The sequence below is a fragment of the Jaculus jaculus genome, chromosome 1 (assembly GCF_020740685.1).
Source record: "Jaculus jaculus isolate mJacJac1 chromosome 1, mJacJac1.mat.Y.cur, whole genome shotgun sequence".
NCBI classification, from domain to species: Eukaryota; Metazoa; Chordata; class Mammalia; order Rodentia; family Dipodidae; genus Jaculus; species Jaculus jaculus.
In genome coordinates, this window is record NC_059102.1 from 338,915,080 (window position 1) to 338,933,085 (window position 18,006).

An 18,006-nucleotide genomic window follows, 5' to 3' on the forward strand; every position below is an offset into this window, starting at 1 on the left:
TGTGTGTGTGTAAAGATGTGACAGACAATTGAAAAGTGGGCTCACTGCTACTTTTGGAACCAGTTACAATTAGTCTATTCTGTTTAACTTTCATCTCCTAAATGAAAATGTTTTAGAAAAATGACCTCAATGATAATCAAAAAGAAAACAGATTTAAGACTTTAAGCTTTTCTTTTTGCCAGGTGTGGTGGAGCATGCCTTTAATCCCAGCACTCGGGAGGTAGAGGTAGGAGGATTGCCATGAGTTCGAGGCCACCCTGAGACTACACAGTAAATTCCAGCTCAGCCTGAGCTAGAGTGAAACCCTACCTCGAAAAACCAAAAGGCTTTAAGCTTTTCAATTGCAGAAGATTTTGTGTTCATCTCCTGGATCATACACCTTACTGTGGGGTTGGGACAGGCTTAAAGGTCATGAAGAAGAAATAAATGCAGCATAGTTATGATAACACGCATTCTTCTGGTAATGCACAGAGGTATTTGACATAGCATAAGGTCTTAAAGGATCCAGTTTGAAATAGCCAGAGTTTTATGAAAATTAAAGGGAAAAATAGGGTTGTAGAAATGGCTTAATGAATTAGGTATTTGCTTGTGAACCATAAGGACCCAGGCTTTGTTCCCCAGGACCCATGTAAGCCAGATGTACAACGTAGTACATGTGTCTGGAGTTTTTTAGTAGTGGCTGGAGGTCCTGGCATGCCCATTCTCTCTCCCTCAAATAAATAAAATAAAAAATGTTATAAAAAAAGAAAAAGAGGGGGCATTTGCCTAGCATTTTCTTCCTTTTTTATTGAACCCACTGTTTCTTTATTCCTACAACATGCTTACTAGTTTTAGGTGAAGTCTTGACCCACGATAACAAGAATGGAATGGTTATGACCAACTTTATTTAAATATTGAGAGAATCACAGAACAGACTTTTTGTACAAAATCAATTCAGTAAACGTTTACTAGTATCTACTATGAACTTAGCACAAACTCCCTGAAGGTAGTAAAAATGGAGAGGAGGAAGAGGAAATGAAGTTACAATTCCTACTACTGGAAAAACTTACAATCTAAATGGAGGGATAATGTCACAAATATAAAAAAAAAAATAGGGGTGATGGTGGTGGTAACAGGGACAAACTTTATTAAATACTACTAGAGATTATATTATTTAGTCCACATTAATAATTCTAAACATGATGAATGAAACACAGGCACACACACACCCCTCTATAGGATTTTTTTTTTTCCCAACGGGAAAGCTATACAAATACAATATACCCTAGTCATTGAATTCTAAGTACATGGAAGAAATGTTATAACTCTCCTGTTGCAGATAACTAAAACAAATGAGAAATAGTTTCTGTGTGTGGAAAGGTAAATGCACTGTCTTTTGGAAGGACAAACCTGCCTACTGTAGAAGCCGGTTCACATACACGCGTACATTCACTTTGGAATTAATCACTCCACATATGTTTGTGCTTTGCTTTCTCTTTTTAACTGGTTGTAACAATTGCCTTGTTCCCTTGTTTGCTGATGAATTAAATAAGCTGTAACACATTCACTTTTTGTTTCCATGGGAATTGAGATTTTAGCTTTTGTCAAAAATTATTCTTCCATGTATTTCATCCTTGTTGAAACCTCTCAGCCAAAGCCTGTAGTAAAGATGGCCTTCTGCAAAGCATATGCCAGAGGGCCCAGCTGTCAGTCAGGACCATCTGAGGAGGAGGTGACAGGACCATTCTGAAAACCTGAATGCAGCGAACCCAGGATTTCTGAAGTGTGGTCTGTTGCAGGTTTCTGCCTAACACTGTTCCTGCAATGAGTGTCCCTAACCAAACATTCTACTTGCATGAAAACCAGTCTCCCAAGTCAACACTGCCTCTCAAACTTATTCATTCCATGCACTACTAAACTTATTAGGAAGGTCTGTTTATAGAGACAGTAGAGGACAAATATTAGAACACTACTCTCTTCTACAACCGTATCTAGTGCATCAACATTTCTCTTTTGTGTATCTTTCAGAGCAAAAGGAATGGGACATTTTTATTCAACTCCCCTCCCAACCCCAACACAGCCACATGAAGGGAAAGAGAGGAAACAATGTGCAAGGACAGTAAAGTCAGCACACTCACTGACATGAAGCTGAGCCCGGGGAAAGAGCAGTCTGCACCAGCGCTTCCAGCGGACGTGACTGCGCTTGGGTTAAGAGGACCCAGAGGCCGGTCCCTCTCCTTTCCTGCAGACGCGCTACAGGAAACACTAGCTCGACAGGGCTGTTGGGTTGTCATTCTTAATGTAACACATAGCAGTGGCGTGTCTACTTTAATATCTCCTCAGGTCTCTGAGGCAACCTTGATTCTTCATTCTACTTGGGTCATTTGTTTTGGCAGTAAAGTTGAAAACTGAATATTTTTGTTTCATTTTCTTTTCTTTTCTTTTCTTTTTTTGGCCAGGATGTTATTTAGAATGACAAAGTAATACCCTATAAATAAGTCCAAATAAGTCCAGTTATTAAACTGCATGAAGGTCTTTTGGTAAGGCACCACAATAAACTCACCAGTGATTAGGTCAATGTATTTGAGGAGAGGAGGGGAAAGGAAAGGAAAGGTTGGTTTAAGTATTTTTGAAAATGTTTTTCATTTATTTATTTGCAGACAGAGATAAAGAGATGACAGGAAGAACGAGAAATGGCGGGACACGGCCTCCACCTGCTGCAGACGAGCTCCAGACGCGCGCGCCTCCTTATGCATCCGGCTCACGTGGGTCCTGGGAAATCAAACATGGGTCCTTAGGCTTTGCAGAGAAGCACCTTAAACACTTAGCCATCTCTCTTAGTACCTGGTTTAAATTTTGACCGAGTGCCCTGAAGTCAGTACTTGGGCCCAGTGATGGGCTCCATGCTGTATTCTGGATATCTCCTGTGTTTTCAATACAAAGTATAACAACTGAGCAAAACAATGCTGTTGGTCGTGGAGTTCTTGGTTGTGTACAACTGGCAATGGGCTTTTATGGCAGCAACTACTAAAGCCAACAAAATCACAAGCCAGCACGAGGTCTTTCCATGCAGGCTTGCTGTTTAAATACACAGTACTTGGATTTATCCCACTGTTTATTGCAATTGGTCCTTTTACATGGTCTGTCTGTAGGAAGATGGACATCTTATCATCTGTGGGAAAAGAGCAATCAAGCAGAGATACACAGAGCAAAGGAAGGAAGCCCGAGTGAGAGCGAGCAAGGCGCTTTGTTTGGAAGGCGGCGTTGACGCTGCCGACATGACGAGGGAGACGCAGGTGTCAAACACGATGATGCTAAAGACAACAGGGACTTGTCTCTTTGCAGCATATATTTGCAAATAAAGGCTTTTTGGTGCATTAGGCCTCTTGAAAACTGCCCCCCCCCCCCCCGGATACAGTGTTCCCCAGCAGCCTGAGACAAGCTGCAGAGAGGCAAGCAGATGTCAGCGTGGCCCTGGCATGGCAGCGCACTCACTGTCCCTGACACAGAGGTCTGGCAAGGGCATCAGCTGCACAGAAACCAGCAAGTCGGCTGTGTCACTAGAGAAGCACTTGGGTAGCCAGAAGAAGCCTGGCCTGCATGAACTTCTTTACTAATTCCAAATACCCCCATCTCCTTTACTCAGTGTCTGTCTCCATAGATCAAAGGAAACAGACAATACACCTCAGCTCTATCCCTTCTGCATCAAAACACGCACTGAACATCAAGAATGTCCAAGCATAAATGCTTTTGAACTGGCACAAGGATGAACTTCAGTCCTGTTTATACCAGCGTTTGCTTATGTCCCTTCTTCAGGGACTGAAGTTCTGCATTTGGGGTAGTCATTCTCTGACAGTCCAGATGCTGGCTCTCCCACTTCTCTCCGTGTGCTCAGCTCCTGGCTCTCCCGCTTCTCTCCGTGTGCTCAGCTCCTGGCTCTCCCGCTTCTCTCTGTGTGCTCAGCTCCTGGCTCTCCCGCTTCTCTCCGTGTGTGCACAGCTCTTGGATCTCCCATTTCTTTCCTTATGACTTTGGTCACTTGTCTTTACATTCTGTCTCAATCCCATTTCCCATCTCTTTGGTATTGCTTTTACCTTTGCAGCAGTGTTTTAAGTCTTAGCTCAGTGTCCTGAAGTGTCATTGGGCTCCAGTGACAGGGCCCATGCTGTACTTAGGACGCATCCCATCATTACAGAGCTCACATCTGAAGCTCCTAGGTGCTCACTCATGTTCTAGCCTGAAAACACAGCCCAGTGTAGGGCTCTTTCCAGTGCCTATGCAAACCTCGTCTAGCTCACTCGTTGGTGATGATCCCTGGTGTCCAAGGCTCACTTTCAGGTGCAGGTTCTGAAGGATCTGCCCTGTTAGCCCCTCTGCTACCCCATCGGTCTCCATCTCTCATCCTTTTCTGAATCAGGTGACTGCTGTTGGGTCCAGTGCTCATTATGTTCGGGAACCTCAAAAAGATTCAGGTGTAAAATTTCTATATGAACACTATTCCCGTAGGGAGCCCATGGCTCTTATGTAGCTCTGATCCATTGAGAAGTATGGGGGCTGCAGAGATGGCTCAGCAGTTAAAGCCACTTGCTTGCAATGCTTGATGGCCCAGGTTCCATTCCCTGGTCCCCACATAAATTCAGATGCACAAAGTGGCACATGCATCTGTCTGGAGTGTTTGCTCTCTTTCTCTCTCTCTCATCTGTCTGTCTCTCTCTCAAATAAATAAATAAAATATGTTTTTAAAAGAGAGGTATGGCTGACAGTTACAACATGTTACATAAAATCATGCAGTACTTCTAGCATTTTCAGTCTTTGTGAGCTAAGTTGATGCATTGCTCACTTCACATCGGCCTCACCCAGTGCAGTATCTGACGTGTGCACATTGTCTGCTGATTTGAGGTTCAGCTTGATTTTCTCCAGTTTGTTCTCTCATACTCAGCTCAGTCCTATGGAAAAGACAAATTCTAACTTTCTTTCTTTTAGTCTTCAAGGAATAAGGGCGGTAAAGGCAAGGCAGATGAACACTCAAATATATAAATATCCTTTAAAAATTTGTATGTATTTGTTTCATAAATCTTAGAACTTATCTAAATTACCATGGGCATCTAGTTCACTGACCTATAACTGGGTGAAAGATATTATGTCAAAATCTCAAGACATATCTGATGGACTTGTGTTCTAGAGATAACTTTAGTTAATAAAAATCACAGGAAGAGAAAATGAATTTACTACATTCAGGCCAAAGAATGTTTGACTCAGAATTGCTTTTTCTCCTATACCATGCAACCTCATTCATCTTCGTGCATTATATTCTTCTTAAAACAATTCAACAGAAAATATAAAACATATTATAACCTATTCTTGGAGACAGGAAGGACACTGAGAAATTCAAAGTATGAAGCCTATTTGCAAGGAGGTAAAAGCCTTTGATAGGATGGGGAAATTACTCCAATTCAGCATTCAAAGACAGCATTTTGGTGCATTCTAGGACCTGGGTGAAGAGAGCAGATGTGCAGACGTGAGGGCACGGGGGCTCACTGGAACACTAGGAGCGGCGGAGCCTCCTTGCACACACCAAGTTTTGCTATCTGTCTATTCACAATCATTTTAAGTTCTTTAGAAAAAGAATTGACATCACTGATTATTTGATTTAATAAATCAGTTTATTTACCAACCTGACAAGTTGAATGCAATGAAAAATGATCTACCCAGCATTTTCTGTACACACAGTGCAGAGTTGGATAGCAACATTCAGGAAATTTCCAAAGTCACACAGAGGTCTAATGCTGATCCATTCTCAAGGTCACCCTTGAAGCTGAGAACCTTCACCTTCCATGTCTATAATCTACTTGCACCACTGAGCTGGCAAGTGCTGAGCCAAGACTGAGATCTGCTCTGATTCTGTCCGTTGGGAGTATTTAGGTAACACCCTAGTCCTGCCTGCCCTGAGGTGTGTGTGCTGCGCATGACCCCGAGGAGCCATGGAGGCCGGGCCACAACTTTCACTCTACACAGGATGGCAGTTAAGACAGACATCTGAATGACAGGATGAAATGTCTGAAACTTTGGAAATATGTAAGGGGCTCTTTTTGTTTGGGAGTATATAAGACATTTCTACCACCTAAAAACAAGCTTACCTAAGGCACCGTAAACTGTTGTATGGAAGGAAGATTCTGCTGGGAATCTCAGACCAGGTTACCTATGGGATGTAGCCTTGGATTCTTACTGCCAGAAACATCTCTCACTCCTGGGAGAATATAGTGTCTTCTCTCCCCAAATGACACTATCCCTGAGCCAGAATTGAAGCTCTAGGTAGACTCTACATTCAATGAAAGCCGCGGGGCCTGCATCTGATTTATTTAAGTACATTTCCCTTACCACTTATGTACCTTGCTAATATCATATATATGTAAGTTATTGAATGAAATTTAACAAGGCTTGCTAGGGGCTTATAATAACATTTATGGTAATCTATATTTTTATTGGGGTTCCAGTTTTGTTAACATGTAAGTGCCTGCTTACAGACACAGGAACCACTAAACTTATTTGGTCCATTTCTTGGGCCATGAAGTATGAATATCCACAAAACCAGTCTTGTGCACTTAAGCAGCTTTCAAGCATATGCATGTACCTTGATTCTAAAGTGTGTCCATTTCTGCATAATTAATTTTGCATTTCATGAAGTGTAAGTTTATGACAAAATGCTTTCAGCCCCTCCTGTTCCATAACAGTTTTTGGTATGCGAATATTACATCCATAAAACTTTTACAGACTTATTAGCAAATATTTACTAGACTGTAAAACACGTCATGATCCTGGCCACCCAGAGGCCGTGATGAGTCGGTCCATGACTGTTAAGGCTCACTAACCCAGAGCAGTTCAGCATTTTCCAAAGCCAGTGCAATTGAAATAAGTGGAAAGGTATTTGCATTAGTGTATACTCAGGAGGACTTTGGAATATGTTAAACACCATGTGGAAAAGATAAGCAACTTTCCTAAGTGTGGAGAATTTTTCTCCCTCTCTTCTTTCGGTGTCCACATGTCCACAGAAGAGGGAGGCAACCAAAGGAAACTGGCCATTTCAAACCCATCTCACGACTTTTTAAGTCTAACCCAGCTTCCTCGACAAAAGAGTTCAAGGAAAATGCGATGTGTGGGTACATGGAAAGGGAAGAATCCATAAATTTAAGAAAAATAAAGCAATAAACTGATTAAAGAAATGTATTAAGTGGATATGTATGCTTATATATGATAGCAAATTATTTTAATTTTTAAATGAATTGGTAGTTGTTACTGTGACTATAGTTTATGATGATCTTTCAAATAATTCAACCAGTAAATGGGCAAATGAATTGCACAGTTATCAAAACAAGGTACAAATGGCCGATATACCAAAAAATGTTCCATGTCTTTAGTCATTGGAAAACATAAACCAAAATCATCTCAAGGTTCTATCTCACTCCAGTCAGAATGGTCTCCATGGAAAAGAAACAAACAAACAACAAACAACCGCAACAAAAAACCACAGACACTGAGAGGGGGCTAAGAAACACTGGTGGAAATCAGTAAGTAGGAGGTTCCTAAAAAAAGAAAAATGGAGAGAGATGGCTTAGCGGTTAAGGCACTTGCCTGCAAAGCCAAAGGATCCTGGTTCAATTCTCCAGGACCCATGTAAGCAAGATGCACAAGGGGGCGCACGCATCTGGAGTTCGTTTGCAGTGGCTGGAGGCCCTAGCACACACCCATTCTTTCCTCTCACTCTCTCTCTCCCCCACTCTTCCTCTCTTTCCAAAATACACACACACACACACACACACACACACACATTTGTTTTGATTTGTTTTATTGAGGTAGGGTCTCACTCTGGCCCAGGCTGACCTTGAATTCACTATGTAGTCTCAGGGTGGCCTCGAACTCACAGCAATTTTCCTACCTCTGCCTCCTGAGTGCTGCAATTAAAGGTGTGCATCACCACGCCCAGCTAAAATACATTTTTTAAAAATGAGAACAGACCTTCCATATGCTACACCGTTCCTGGGTACACAGCTGGAGGAGTGGAAGTCAGCACACCAGGGATGCGTATATTTCTATTCACAAAAGCCAAGTTATGCAATTGGCCCAACATTCAGTAAGAGAGGAATGAATAATGACATGGAGTTCTACTCAGCCATAAGGAAGGAAGCTGCCTCACTGCAGGAGAACAGATGCAACTCCAGAGCATCATGCAAAGCTACCAGGAGCAGAAGCTCTCCTTAGAAAGACAAGCAGCACGTGTTTCTTATCCTATGTGGAACCTACATTAAAAAATACAAGACGCAAACATCATAGCATACTATTTGGGAGAAGGAAGTAGCCAGCAGCAGGAGGTCTGGGGAATAACACAAGGCAATGCAACGAGGGGGGGGATATAATACACATATATGAAAATGTCATAGTGAAATCCATGACTATACAATGGATAACTGCTAATAAAGAGGATTATTAGTTTTTGCAAAAACAGACTAATATATTTTAGTCTAAATAACCTAGTATGTTTTGAGGTTGATGGAAATACAGGTGAAACAACTTGTCTACATACTGACACAGTGAATTGATATTTCTCAATATTTCTATATATAAAGACCTTGATTAAATACTGAAAATGGACAATGTGAGTGAAAGGGAATCTTTCTGACTCTCTAGATGAAGTATAAAGTCTTTTACAGGCTTACACAATAGTCTCTTCATAATTCTTATGGGACTAAATTTGAAGTTCAATCATTTTTATCCATGAAACCAGAGTCTTCTAGTCTATCTCATCCCACAACTATAACCTGCTGTAAAAAAATTACAAATATCTTTATCCTGGGTTGATTGTCCTTAGAAAGGATAATGCATAGTTTTATTCCATCTTTCTAATTAGTAATTTAAGCATATGTTCAGCATTTAACTCTAAATGTTTGCCTTTTCCCCAAGCTCGAAGACAGCTGTCCAAGATTCGAATGCCAGAAAACATTTAAATATCAACATCTGTTGAATTATGTTAATTTAGTGTAATATAATTGGGCATGAGTTGAATTGATCAGAAGTATATAAAATAAACAAAGGTAAATTTTCAACAATATCCTGACATTTACACAATATCACTATAGAATGATGATAAACACTAATTCATGAGAGAAAGAGTAAAAAGAAAACTAGTTAAAAATAAATGGATTCTTTAAAAATTAGAGTTCTAGCATGGAAAATTTTCTTGTGATCTCATACTTGATATTCAATGAAGGTGGCTAAATGACAGTTAATTGCTTAATATTTGTATTTTTATATTATTAAGTAAACATTTTAATTACACATGTATATTATAAGTCTATACTGAAGAGAAATTACTGTTCTATTGTGGTAGTAATACTCCAGACTTGATGAGATTTCGGTTCCATATGCATAAACAGCATTTACAAGTTGAATGTACTTCTATGTGGAAGATGAACTTTGGTTTATTCTGGGGATGGGAAGATACAAATTGTCACGTAGCAGCTGTGGTTTAGTGTTTTTTCAGAGTTAAGATATTCTTTGCACAGTGATTTTCTTATTAATTCTAAGCTTGCTTGCTTCAGGAAGTGTTCCGGCAGGCACACACTGGATCAACAGATCCCCAGGAGCACTGTGATGAAGTTCCAGCCAGGCCGCAGGAAGGACACAGGCTGTGATGACAGGGCCCTGCAGGTGTACCTTCATCATTTCCTAGGGGACCCATCTCCAGGAGTCAAAGGTTAGCTCTGTGTCTGTGCCCACTTAATCACTGGACCAATTTGGAGAGTGCCAACTGCGAAACAGACACCTGTCCTTAAGGAAATGGACTTCACACCACAAATTTATTTCAGCTCGCAGTCGTGAGTAGCTCACACATGCTAACGACTTTCCGTCATCCGCGGCCATGGCCACATGCCACTGTCATCCCTGGGCTGAGGGCTGAGGGCTGTGCTTGCTTCTACCAGCCTGTAAACACTGAGTTCTTCTGTTAAACAGAGGTCACAGTTTCACCAGGTATCAGTTATTTTTGAGGTTTTATTTATCAAACATTGAATACAAACTTATTTGCGTGAGGTAACTTCCCTCACCCACTCTGTGTGAGTTCCTCATAGTAAAGCCACAGCAACTGGGAATCTTGAAACTTATATTTGCTGGTGAAGAAATGATTTAGTATAATCAGAACTTAATATCATCTATAGTCATTCATTTAAAATCCTGGCAAGGAAGGTTACAATCCCAGGATGCCAAAGGACAGGAGGCTCAAGAACTGTAATGTGAGGACAGTGTGGTTTTATAAAATAACATAATTTGGCCATATAATATAAAATGGATTAATTAAATCCCTTAAAAACCATTTGTGTTGTATATGTGGGATGCTTCCAATTATTCTGCTTAAGTATCTCTACACCTCGAAGTTATTCAAATGCTCCTTTTAATTAGAACACATATATAATTAAATGTGTTCCAATTAAACAAATATAGAATGCATACATTCTAATTAAGCTGAATATGTGAATACTTCCTATTAGCTCATTCATGCATATATAATACTGAATCAAAATCATTTCAAAGGTATTTTTTTAAAAGACATAAAATGGTTAAAAAAGAGACTGGCTAGAGGTAGAAGTTCAGTGTGGAGGGAATGTGGGGGAGGGGAAATGAGAGGGTAGGAGGGGATTATGACCAACATACATTATATATATGTATGAAGATTGTCAGTAAAATTTTAAAAATTATTTTCCATCTAAACTGTTGCAAATTTATAACAAGGAAATTTTACCTTATTTTCTATTTGTAAAGAAAAATTGTAAAGCATTACAACTTTTTAAAGTTAGTATTTAAAAGCAGTTTTAAGTAATTATTTTGAGCATGGAGCATACAAATTGTCATGTAACCCAAGTGATTTTTAAACTATGGCACTGATCAAGAGCAGTGCACACTGAAGTCTACATCTCCTGCGAGGGGAGGGGACGCCCCTCTCCTTGTCCGCACACGCGTCTGCGTCTCTGTGAAGGCAACGCCACAGACGGAGTCTGTGTCATTATGTAGCACTCTAACGAGCAGTTATCCTCTTCCAATTTATTAACAGCTGCTCAAAAATGTAGTCATTAATAGTTTCATTTATTTTTGGCAAACCTGCAAAATGACAAATAGTTTTGTATCTGTTGCAAATTAGGTTTTCTTTCCAAACAACAAATGACAGCGTGGGGAAGAGTGAGTAAACGGAACCCTTGAGCATCTCTGGATCTTTAGGAGACAAACACAGAGCAGCTGGGGTGCTGTCATGTCTCAACAAAGCACAGCAATTCGAAGCGTGGCGATGAATGTGCTGTGCATAATGCAAACTGGAATGTCCTTCCGTCGTGATGGAGCAGGCTGGCATGAACGTGTGTCTGCATGTCAGCATATGTGCACGCATGTAAGTATGATGGGGTTATGCATTCCTCTCAAACTAAGCCTACTTTCATTGTTTTAAATTTTATTTATTTAACACTTAAATTTTTATTACTGACAAGAGAATAGCAAAAATAGGTTCAGTTTTCCTTATTATAAAGAAACAACATATGATATTAAAGTGTACCATATCCAAGGGTTATCAAGTCATTTGACACTTAAGTAGATGAAAACCATGCTTTGAGAAACAAAGTTAAAATTGAATTCACAAGCATGTAATTTAAGAGAACAGAATTTAATAATATCAGGAATAAAATTATTGCACTTGATTTCAAATTATTTAAAACTGTATTTATCATTTATTTTCAAGGAGAGAGAGAATAAATGAATAAATGTAAATGAGTGTGCCAGCTCCTCCCTCCACTGTAGCAGAAGTGTGCCACACTGTGCATCCTGCTTCACGTGGGCACTGGGGAATCAAACGGGGCTGTCAGGCCTTGCAAACAATCACTCTTAATATCTGAGCACTTCCAATCTCTGGCCCTTGGCTTCAAACTATATGCCACATTATGACCTGATTTTTGCTTAGGTGCTTCTGAAGGGTAAATCACAAAAAAAAAAAAAAGAAAGGAAGAAAGAAAGAAAGAAAGAGAGAGAAAGAAAGAAAGAAAGAAAGAAAGAAAGAAAGAAAGAAAGAAAGAAAGAAAGAAAAAGAAAGAAAGAAAGAAGGTTAATCAGAGTAAAGAAAGGAAGGAGGGCAAGCCCTCTCTTACCCTACACTAGATCTCAAAGGCTAAGGTAGACCCTAAATGATTAAATGGAGCTGCTACAGAGCTCCTAGTTTTTAACATAGCTTCTCAGAGAAAAAACAAACAAAACAACAAGAAAAGACCGATCATGAGAATAAAAACAAGAGAAAGAGGAGATCTTTTTTGTTGTTGTTGTTTGTTTGTTTTTTCAAGGTAGGGTCTCACTCTAGCCCAGGCTGACCTGGAATTCACTATGGAGTCTCAGGGTGGCCTCGAACTCATGGTGATCCTCCTACCTCTGCCTCCTGAGTGCTGGAATTAAAGGCGTGAACCACCATGCCTGGCAGAAAGAGGAGATCTTTTCATGAATAACATGTTACTTGGTATTGGGTATGGATTAATACATATTTCCAACTTTCAATTTAGAAGGTGATACTGAAAATTTTTGTGTTAAGAAAAAGTTTTTGAAATTAGAAATGATGTGAAAATATTTAATTGTAGTTCTAAGTGGAGTGATGGCAGCAAGACAGAGAAAGATGTCTAGTTGTGAGAAGCAAAAAAATATCATATTTGAATATTAAGATACCCAAATAATTGGAAATTATAGGACATTTCTCCAGGTGTCATGGGCCATCTCAGTCCCCTCTCTTCTTGTTTATGTTCCCAGGACAACTGTGGACGGTGCTTCAAATGCAGCATCTTGAGATGAGAAAGGACTGGCTGCAGTGTCCCCTAGAGAAACAGGGTGTCCTTCAATGCTCTGCCCAGCTGGTCATCTGTGCCTGAGGTATGTAGCAGGGGTAGGCGGCAGGTGCCATTCTGGATCCCTCAGCTGTGACATGAGTGTGGCACAGGACTCCATCTGCTCCAGGCAGCTCTCCTGACCCTTTGGGGATCAGTTCAAAATGGATCCTGGGCTGCTTTTCTGAGAGCAATAAATGGTTACAGAGAGCTCATGTGTGAGCATGCCTTCTCACTGGACGCAGGGAGGAGCCAGACAGTAAATCTAGCCTGGAATATGTTAAACAAGTAAATCTAGATGCCCCTCACTTTTTCCCTTAAAAAGTACTTGGAGGTGGGCATAGCAGTGTATGTCTGCAGTCCCAGGGCTTGGGTTGCTGAAGAAAGAGAATCAAGATGATCTAGATCTGCCTTGTCTACACAGTGAGAGCCTGTGCCAAAAAAAACAAAAGGAAAAAAAAAAAAAAACTACTTAGAGGTATTGCACCAGGGATCGGTTATGTATTTTATTGAAAGTAGCTGACTGTTAATGATTAAATCCTGAAGGTTATAGGTGAAGGGTAGATTGTTTATACCAGAACATTTAAATAAGATTTTATGCATTTATGTCTTTAAAGATATTTGTGTTTTCCTGAGTTCCTATTTCTACTATGAAAGATATGCAAAAATGACCAAATTCCATAAGCAAATTCCATAATGCTCATTAAATATTAGACAAGAGATAAAATACAATAAAACTGGGCTGGAGAGATGGCTTAGCGGTTAAAGCACTTTGCCTGGGAAAACCAAGGTTCAAGATTTGATTCCCCAGTACCCATGTAAGCCAGATGCACAGGTGGTACATGTGTCTCAAGTCTGTTTGCAGCGGCTGGAGGTCCTGGCACATCCACTGTCTCCATCTGCCTCTCTCTCTCTCTCAAAATAAGTAAATAAATATAACATTTTAAAAATACAACTACAATAAACAGAGAACAGGGAACCAACTGAAATCAAGCACCCCAGGAAGGCTGAGGGCAGCAGGTGCACCTGGAATCCCGGGTCTGTGGCAGGACAGTCAGGAGGATGCTTGTGCCCAGGAGCTGGGGGGTGATCCTGAGGTAGAGTGCTTGTCGAGCATGCAGGAGGATCTGCATTCCACCCCTAGAACCACATACATTGGGCGTGGTGTTGCATGCCTGAAGTCCTGGCATTTGGGAACTGAAGATAGGAAGATCAGAAATCCAAAGTAATCCTTAGCTACATAGAAAATTCCAGTTTGAGGTCAGCCTGGGATACATGAGACCACGTCTAAATAAGTAGAGGTTCCATTGTTATGACAATCCAAAATATCAGAGAGCAATCACACAGATAAAGTAGCATATAACAGGAGACGGTATATGTGACTCAAAACACTGCAAGACAACATTCTGAAACATCGTATGACCATCGGAGGATATTGCTATGAGCAAACAGTTTCATAACCCTCACTGTGTGGACACATCTGCTCTATGACAAGGGGCTCTCGGAGAACACAAAGAAGGGACAGACTAACGGACAGAAAACAAGAATAGCAGCACTTAAGTCAGTCAGATTAGTTACCACTGCACTAACAATCAGTATTCCTGTCTCCCAAAAGCTGGATTTTAAGACATACTAAGTATCATGCATGAAAAAGGAGAATATTAATTTTATTTACAACAGACATAATTACTAGCACAGTGCGATACTGTTTTATTTACAATCACTGGGATATGATGGGTGGCATATCACGACAAGCACTGTTTATGGTAACTGAAGCAGGGAAAACCACATGAAGCATGGGGGCAAACTATGAAATCCAAAGAATTCTGCACTTTGAAGAAGGCAGACATTCGGGACAGCTCTGAGGACAGAGTCCACTACTGATGTAGACCCTCTACTAGAATGGCTGGCCTTGCATGTGACTCACTTTATAACTCCTACACTCTGGAAACCGAAGCGGGAAGGTCACTATGAATATTTTCAAAGATGTTATTTATTTATTTATTTGAGAGAGATAGAGGCAGAGAGAAAGAGAGAGACAGAGAGAGAGAGAGAGGGAGGGAGAGAATGGGTGTACCAGGGCCTTTAGACACTGCAAAGGAACTCCAGATGCATGCACCACCTTGTGCATCTGGCTTACATGGGTCCTGGGGAATCGACCCTAGGTCCTTAGCCTTTGCAGACAAGTGACTTAACCAATGAGCCATCTCTCCAGCTTGCACAGTGAATTTTGAAGCCAGCCTGCCTGAGCCACATAAGTTTCTAGTCTGAACTACAATGTGGGACACTGTCTCAAAGAAAAAAGAAAAGAGGAATGTAAAGAAAAGAAAGGAAAGGAAATGGAAGAAAGGGAAAAATTATTGAAAGGGGTTGCTGCCTCTTCTCTATTGTTTAAACAATGTCTCAGTCCCCCAACTGGAATGAGATAAAATTACACCGTATGTTTGCCCTGCTCTCAGTAGCAGCTGCTGCAAAGCTGGAATTATGCAGGTGCATGGGTTCAAGCCCAGCCCCTTCTTGACTCTGCACCCAGGTGTGCCGACTTCTTCCAAATTCAGCACCTGACCCAAAATAAAAAAAACTTGTTCCTCATGAGGCTTTTGGTGGTTTTGTTTTTCTCCCTCTTTTCCAGCTCCAGAGCTATTCATCTCTCAGCACCTGAGGTTTTCGCCACTGGTAAGGTTTTGACCTTCCCACCCTGACAGCTAAACTCAGCTGCGACCAGGGTGGGAAAGGATAAACATGGCCTGTTAGACCATGTGGCTGTTTCTATTCTTCACCCTTTGATTATCAGGCTAAGCTCTCCTGCCATACCCCCTTCTTTGGTTCATGGACTCTCCCTCACCCATCCTGACTTCTAAATAAATATACCAATTCATAAAAATGAACCTTCTCAATCTTGTTTTATTTCAATTATTTAAGTAAAGCATACACAAGCTCAGGTTTGGGGTTTGCATTTGAACCCCCAAAGGATGTCCCATCTCATTTAAGAGTCAGCTGCCCTTTAGTCATCATTAACTCATAGGGCTTAGATGAATATTAAAGTAGTTATGGCAAAAAGGAGTAAAGTCATAAACTACATCCAGAAAACCATCATTGAAATTTATTATGCATTCTGGCATTGGCAAATATGCCCCTCAAGCTCTGCTATGAAGATCCTGAAAATTCTCTAGGGGTGGAGGATGAGACGACACTCTGCAGGAGGAAGCTGTCAGTGCCGCTGTGTGGCTGTGGCATGCAGAGCCTTTAAAAGGTGTCCACTGGAAAAGCAGGCTACAGCCACACCCCCAAATCCCAGCCTTGCACGTGTGCACACCACCTGCATATGTGCTCTCTTCCATGCTTGGGACACTTGGGGAGTAAATGATCCTACAGTGTGTATTGACGTAATGCATTGCAGTGCTGGTCTGTAACCTTTATGTTTTTCTGTAAGTTGAAAAAGGCAAGTGCAGTCACTCATCCAAGAGGGTTAAGAAAAGTCAAGATAGTATTAAAAACACTAAGAAAGGAAATGGATTTCAGGAGAGGAATACATAATAATATATATGAATAAGGAAGGTAAGGAGATTTCATGCTGCATTTAAGAAAATTTAAAACAGTACTTAAGCTTGAGTCTTTCCTAATGTCTACTTCACCTCTGTAAATTGTCCTGCGCCTGACGTGAGCACTGCTTCGCAGATATAAGAACACACACGACACCCACGAATCAAGAGGATACGTGAGAAGAGTGTTTACAAGGTCAGAAAAGATCTTGGAAATAAAAAGCATAAATGATGCTTTAATCAATGAGCCCAGAGTCTTCTAAGAAGGCCAAAGGTCAGCATGAAACAGTAAACTAAAAGCTCCAAGAACTGGCCGTGGGCACGCAGAGCAGGATCAGCAGGAAAGCTAAAACAGTGTTTGGAGAAGGAAATCACTGAACAGGGAAGAACAGAGTTGAGAGCTTCCTTATTTTTTTGTTTCCTTTCCTAATTCTTTTCTTCATTGTCTATACTTTAGGTGTCTGGGCAGATGTGCTCGTGTGGTACGCACATGTGCCACGGCCAAGGAGCGGGCTGGGTGTCCTCGACAGCTCCCTGGACTTCTCTTCCGAGACAGCGTCTTGCTGAACCTGGAGCTTGTCAGGTTTTGTGGCTAGCCTGGTTGGCCAGAGCGCACCAGCAGGTCTCCTTGTCCAAGCCCTCAGCACTGGGCTCAGCTTTCTACGTGGGTGGATAGTGCGGAACTCAGATCCTCATGCATGTGCAACATGGGCTCTTATCAGTTGAGACATTATCCTCTCCTCCATATTTTATTACTTCTTATGGGATAATCTGACACTTGAACTACAGACAAGAATAATGCGACCGAAAAATGCAATTAGAAATACAAATGCATAAGAAGCACGCAGCTGCAGTTAAAAGCGGTCTCTCGAGCACACAGCAGCTGGTCACCACTGCCCTGTGCGATGCTCGCGGAGCTCACCCCTACTCCTTGCAGTAGTGCCATGCCGTTAGCTCTGTTACGTGGAGGTAAGCAGAAAGAGAGGGTTTTTATTCAGAGTCATCTGACTAACACATGGAGAGCTGAGACTGGAAGCTAGGAACCCAGCTCCAGGGGCGGCAGAGTACTTTCTATTCCTTGGGCTCCATTTTCGATTCATTCTACACTATTTTATGCACTATTTATATTCTGCCAATAGTGCCAGGCTTGCTTTTGGAACTGGGGACACAAGAGTGTGTAGAGAAAGGACGTTACCCTGCTGAAGCAATGAGAAAGGAAACAGACACTAAGTGAGACACAGGCGGCACGTCTGCAGGACAGTGTCTGACGGGAAGCGGAGAGAGCACTTCTTACACTGAGCACAGACATGTTCGAATGCGGCGTGAGCCACGTGGACGGAGAGGCAGAATTTTAGGTGGAGAGGCTATCAGGTGTTTAGAGCCCAAGGAGTCATGGTGTTAGCATACCAGAGGCAGAGCAAGAGACCATGTGACAGGCACCAGTGAAGCCAACCCACAACTCTTTATTGTCATCACTGACACAGGAATTTGGATTCAATTATGCAATTTTACATTTCCTCTGTCCCAGAAAAAAATACTTTTCCACCTCTTCCCTTGGCTGCTATTCATTTCTTTTTTTTTCTTTTCTTTTT

At 41.3% G+C, this 18,006-nt stretch overlaps 1 protein-coding gene across 9 annotated transcripts in view; it reads right to left on the reverse strand.

Moving 5' to 3' along the window:
* Gpatch2 (G-patch domain containing 2) overlaps positions 1-18,006 on the reverse strand; it is a 176,109-nt gene that overhangs the window by 17,512 nt on the left and 140,591 nt on the right. For 3 of the 9 annotated variants that reach the window (XM_045149803.1, XM_045149808.1, XM_045149801.1), the window contains one exon: positions 2,694-2,751. The exons of the other annotated variants lie outside the window; for them this stretch is intronic. In XM_045149803.1, the coding sequence (XP_045005738.1) occupies positions 2,694-2,751 (58 nt within the window). The remainder of the gene's footprint in view (positions 1-2,693; positions 2,752-18,006) is intronic. 9 annotated transcript variants of the gene reach the window in all.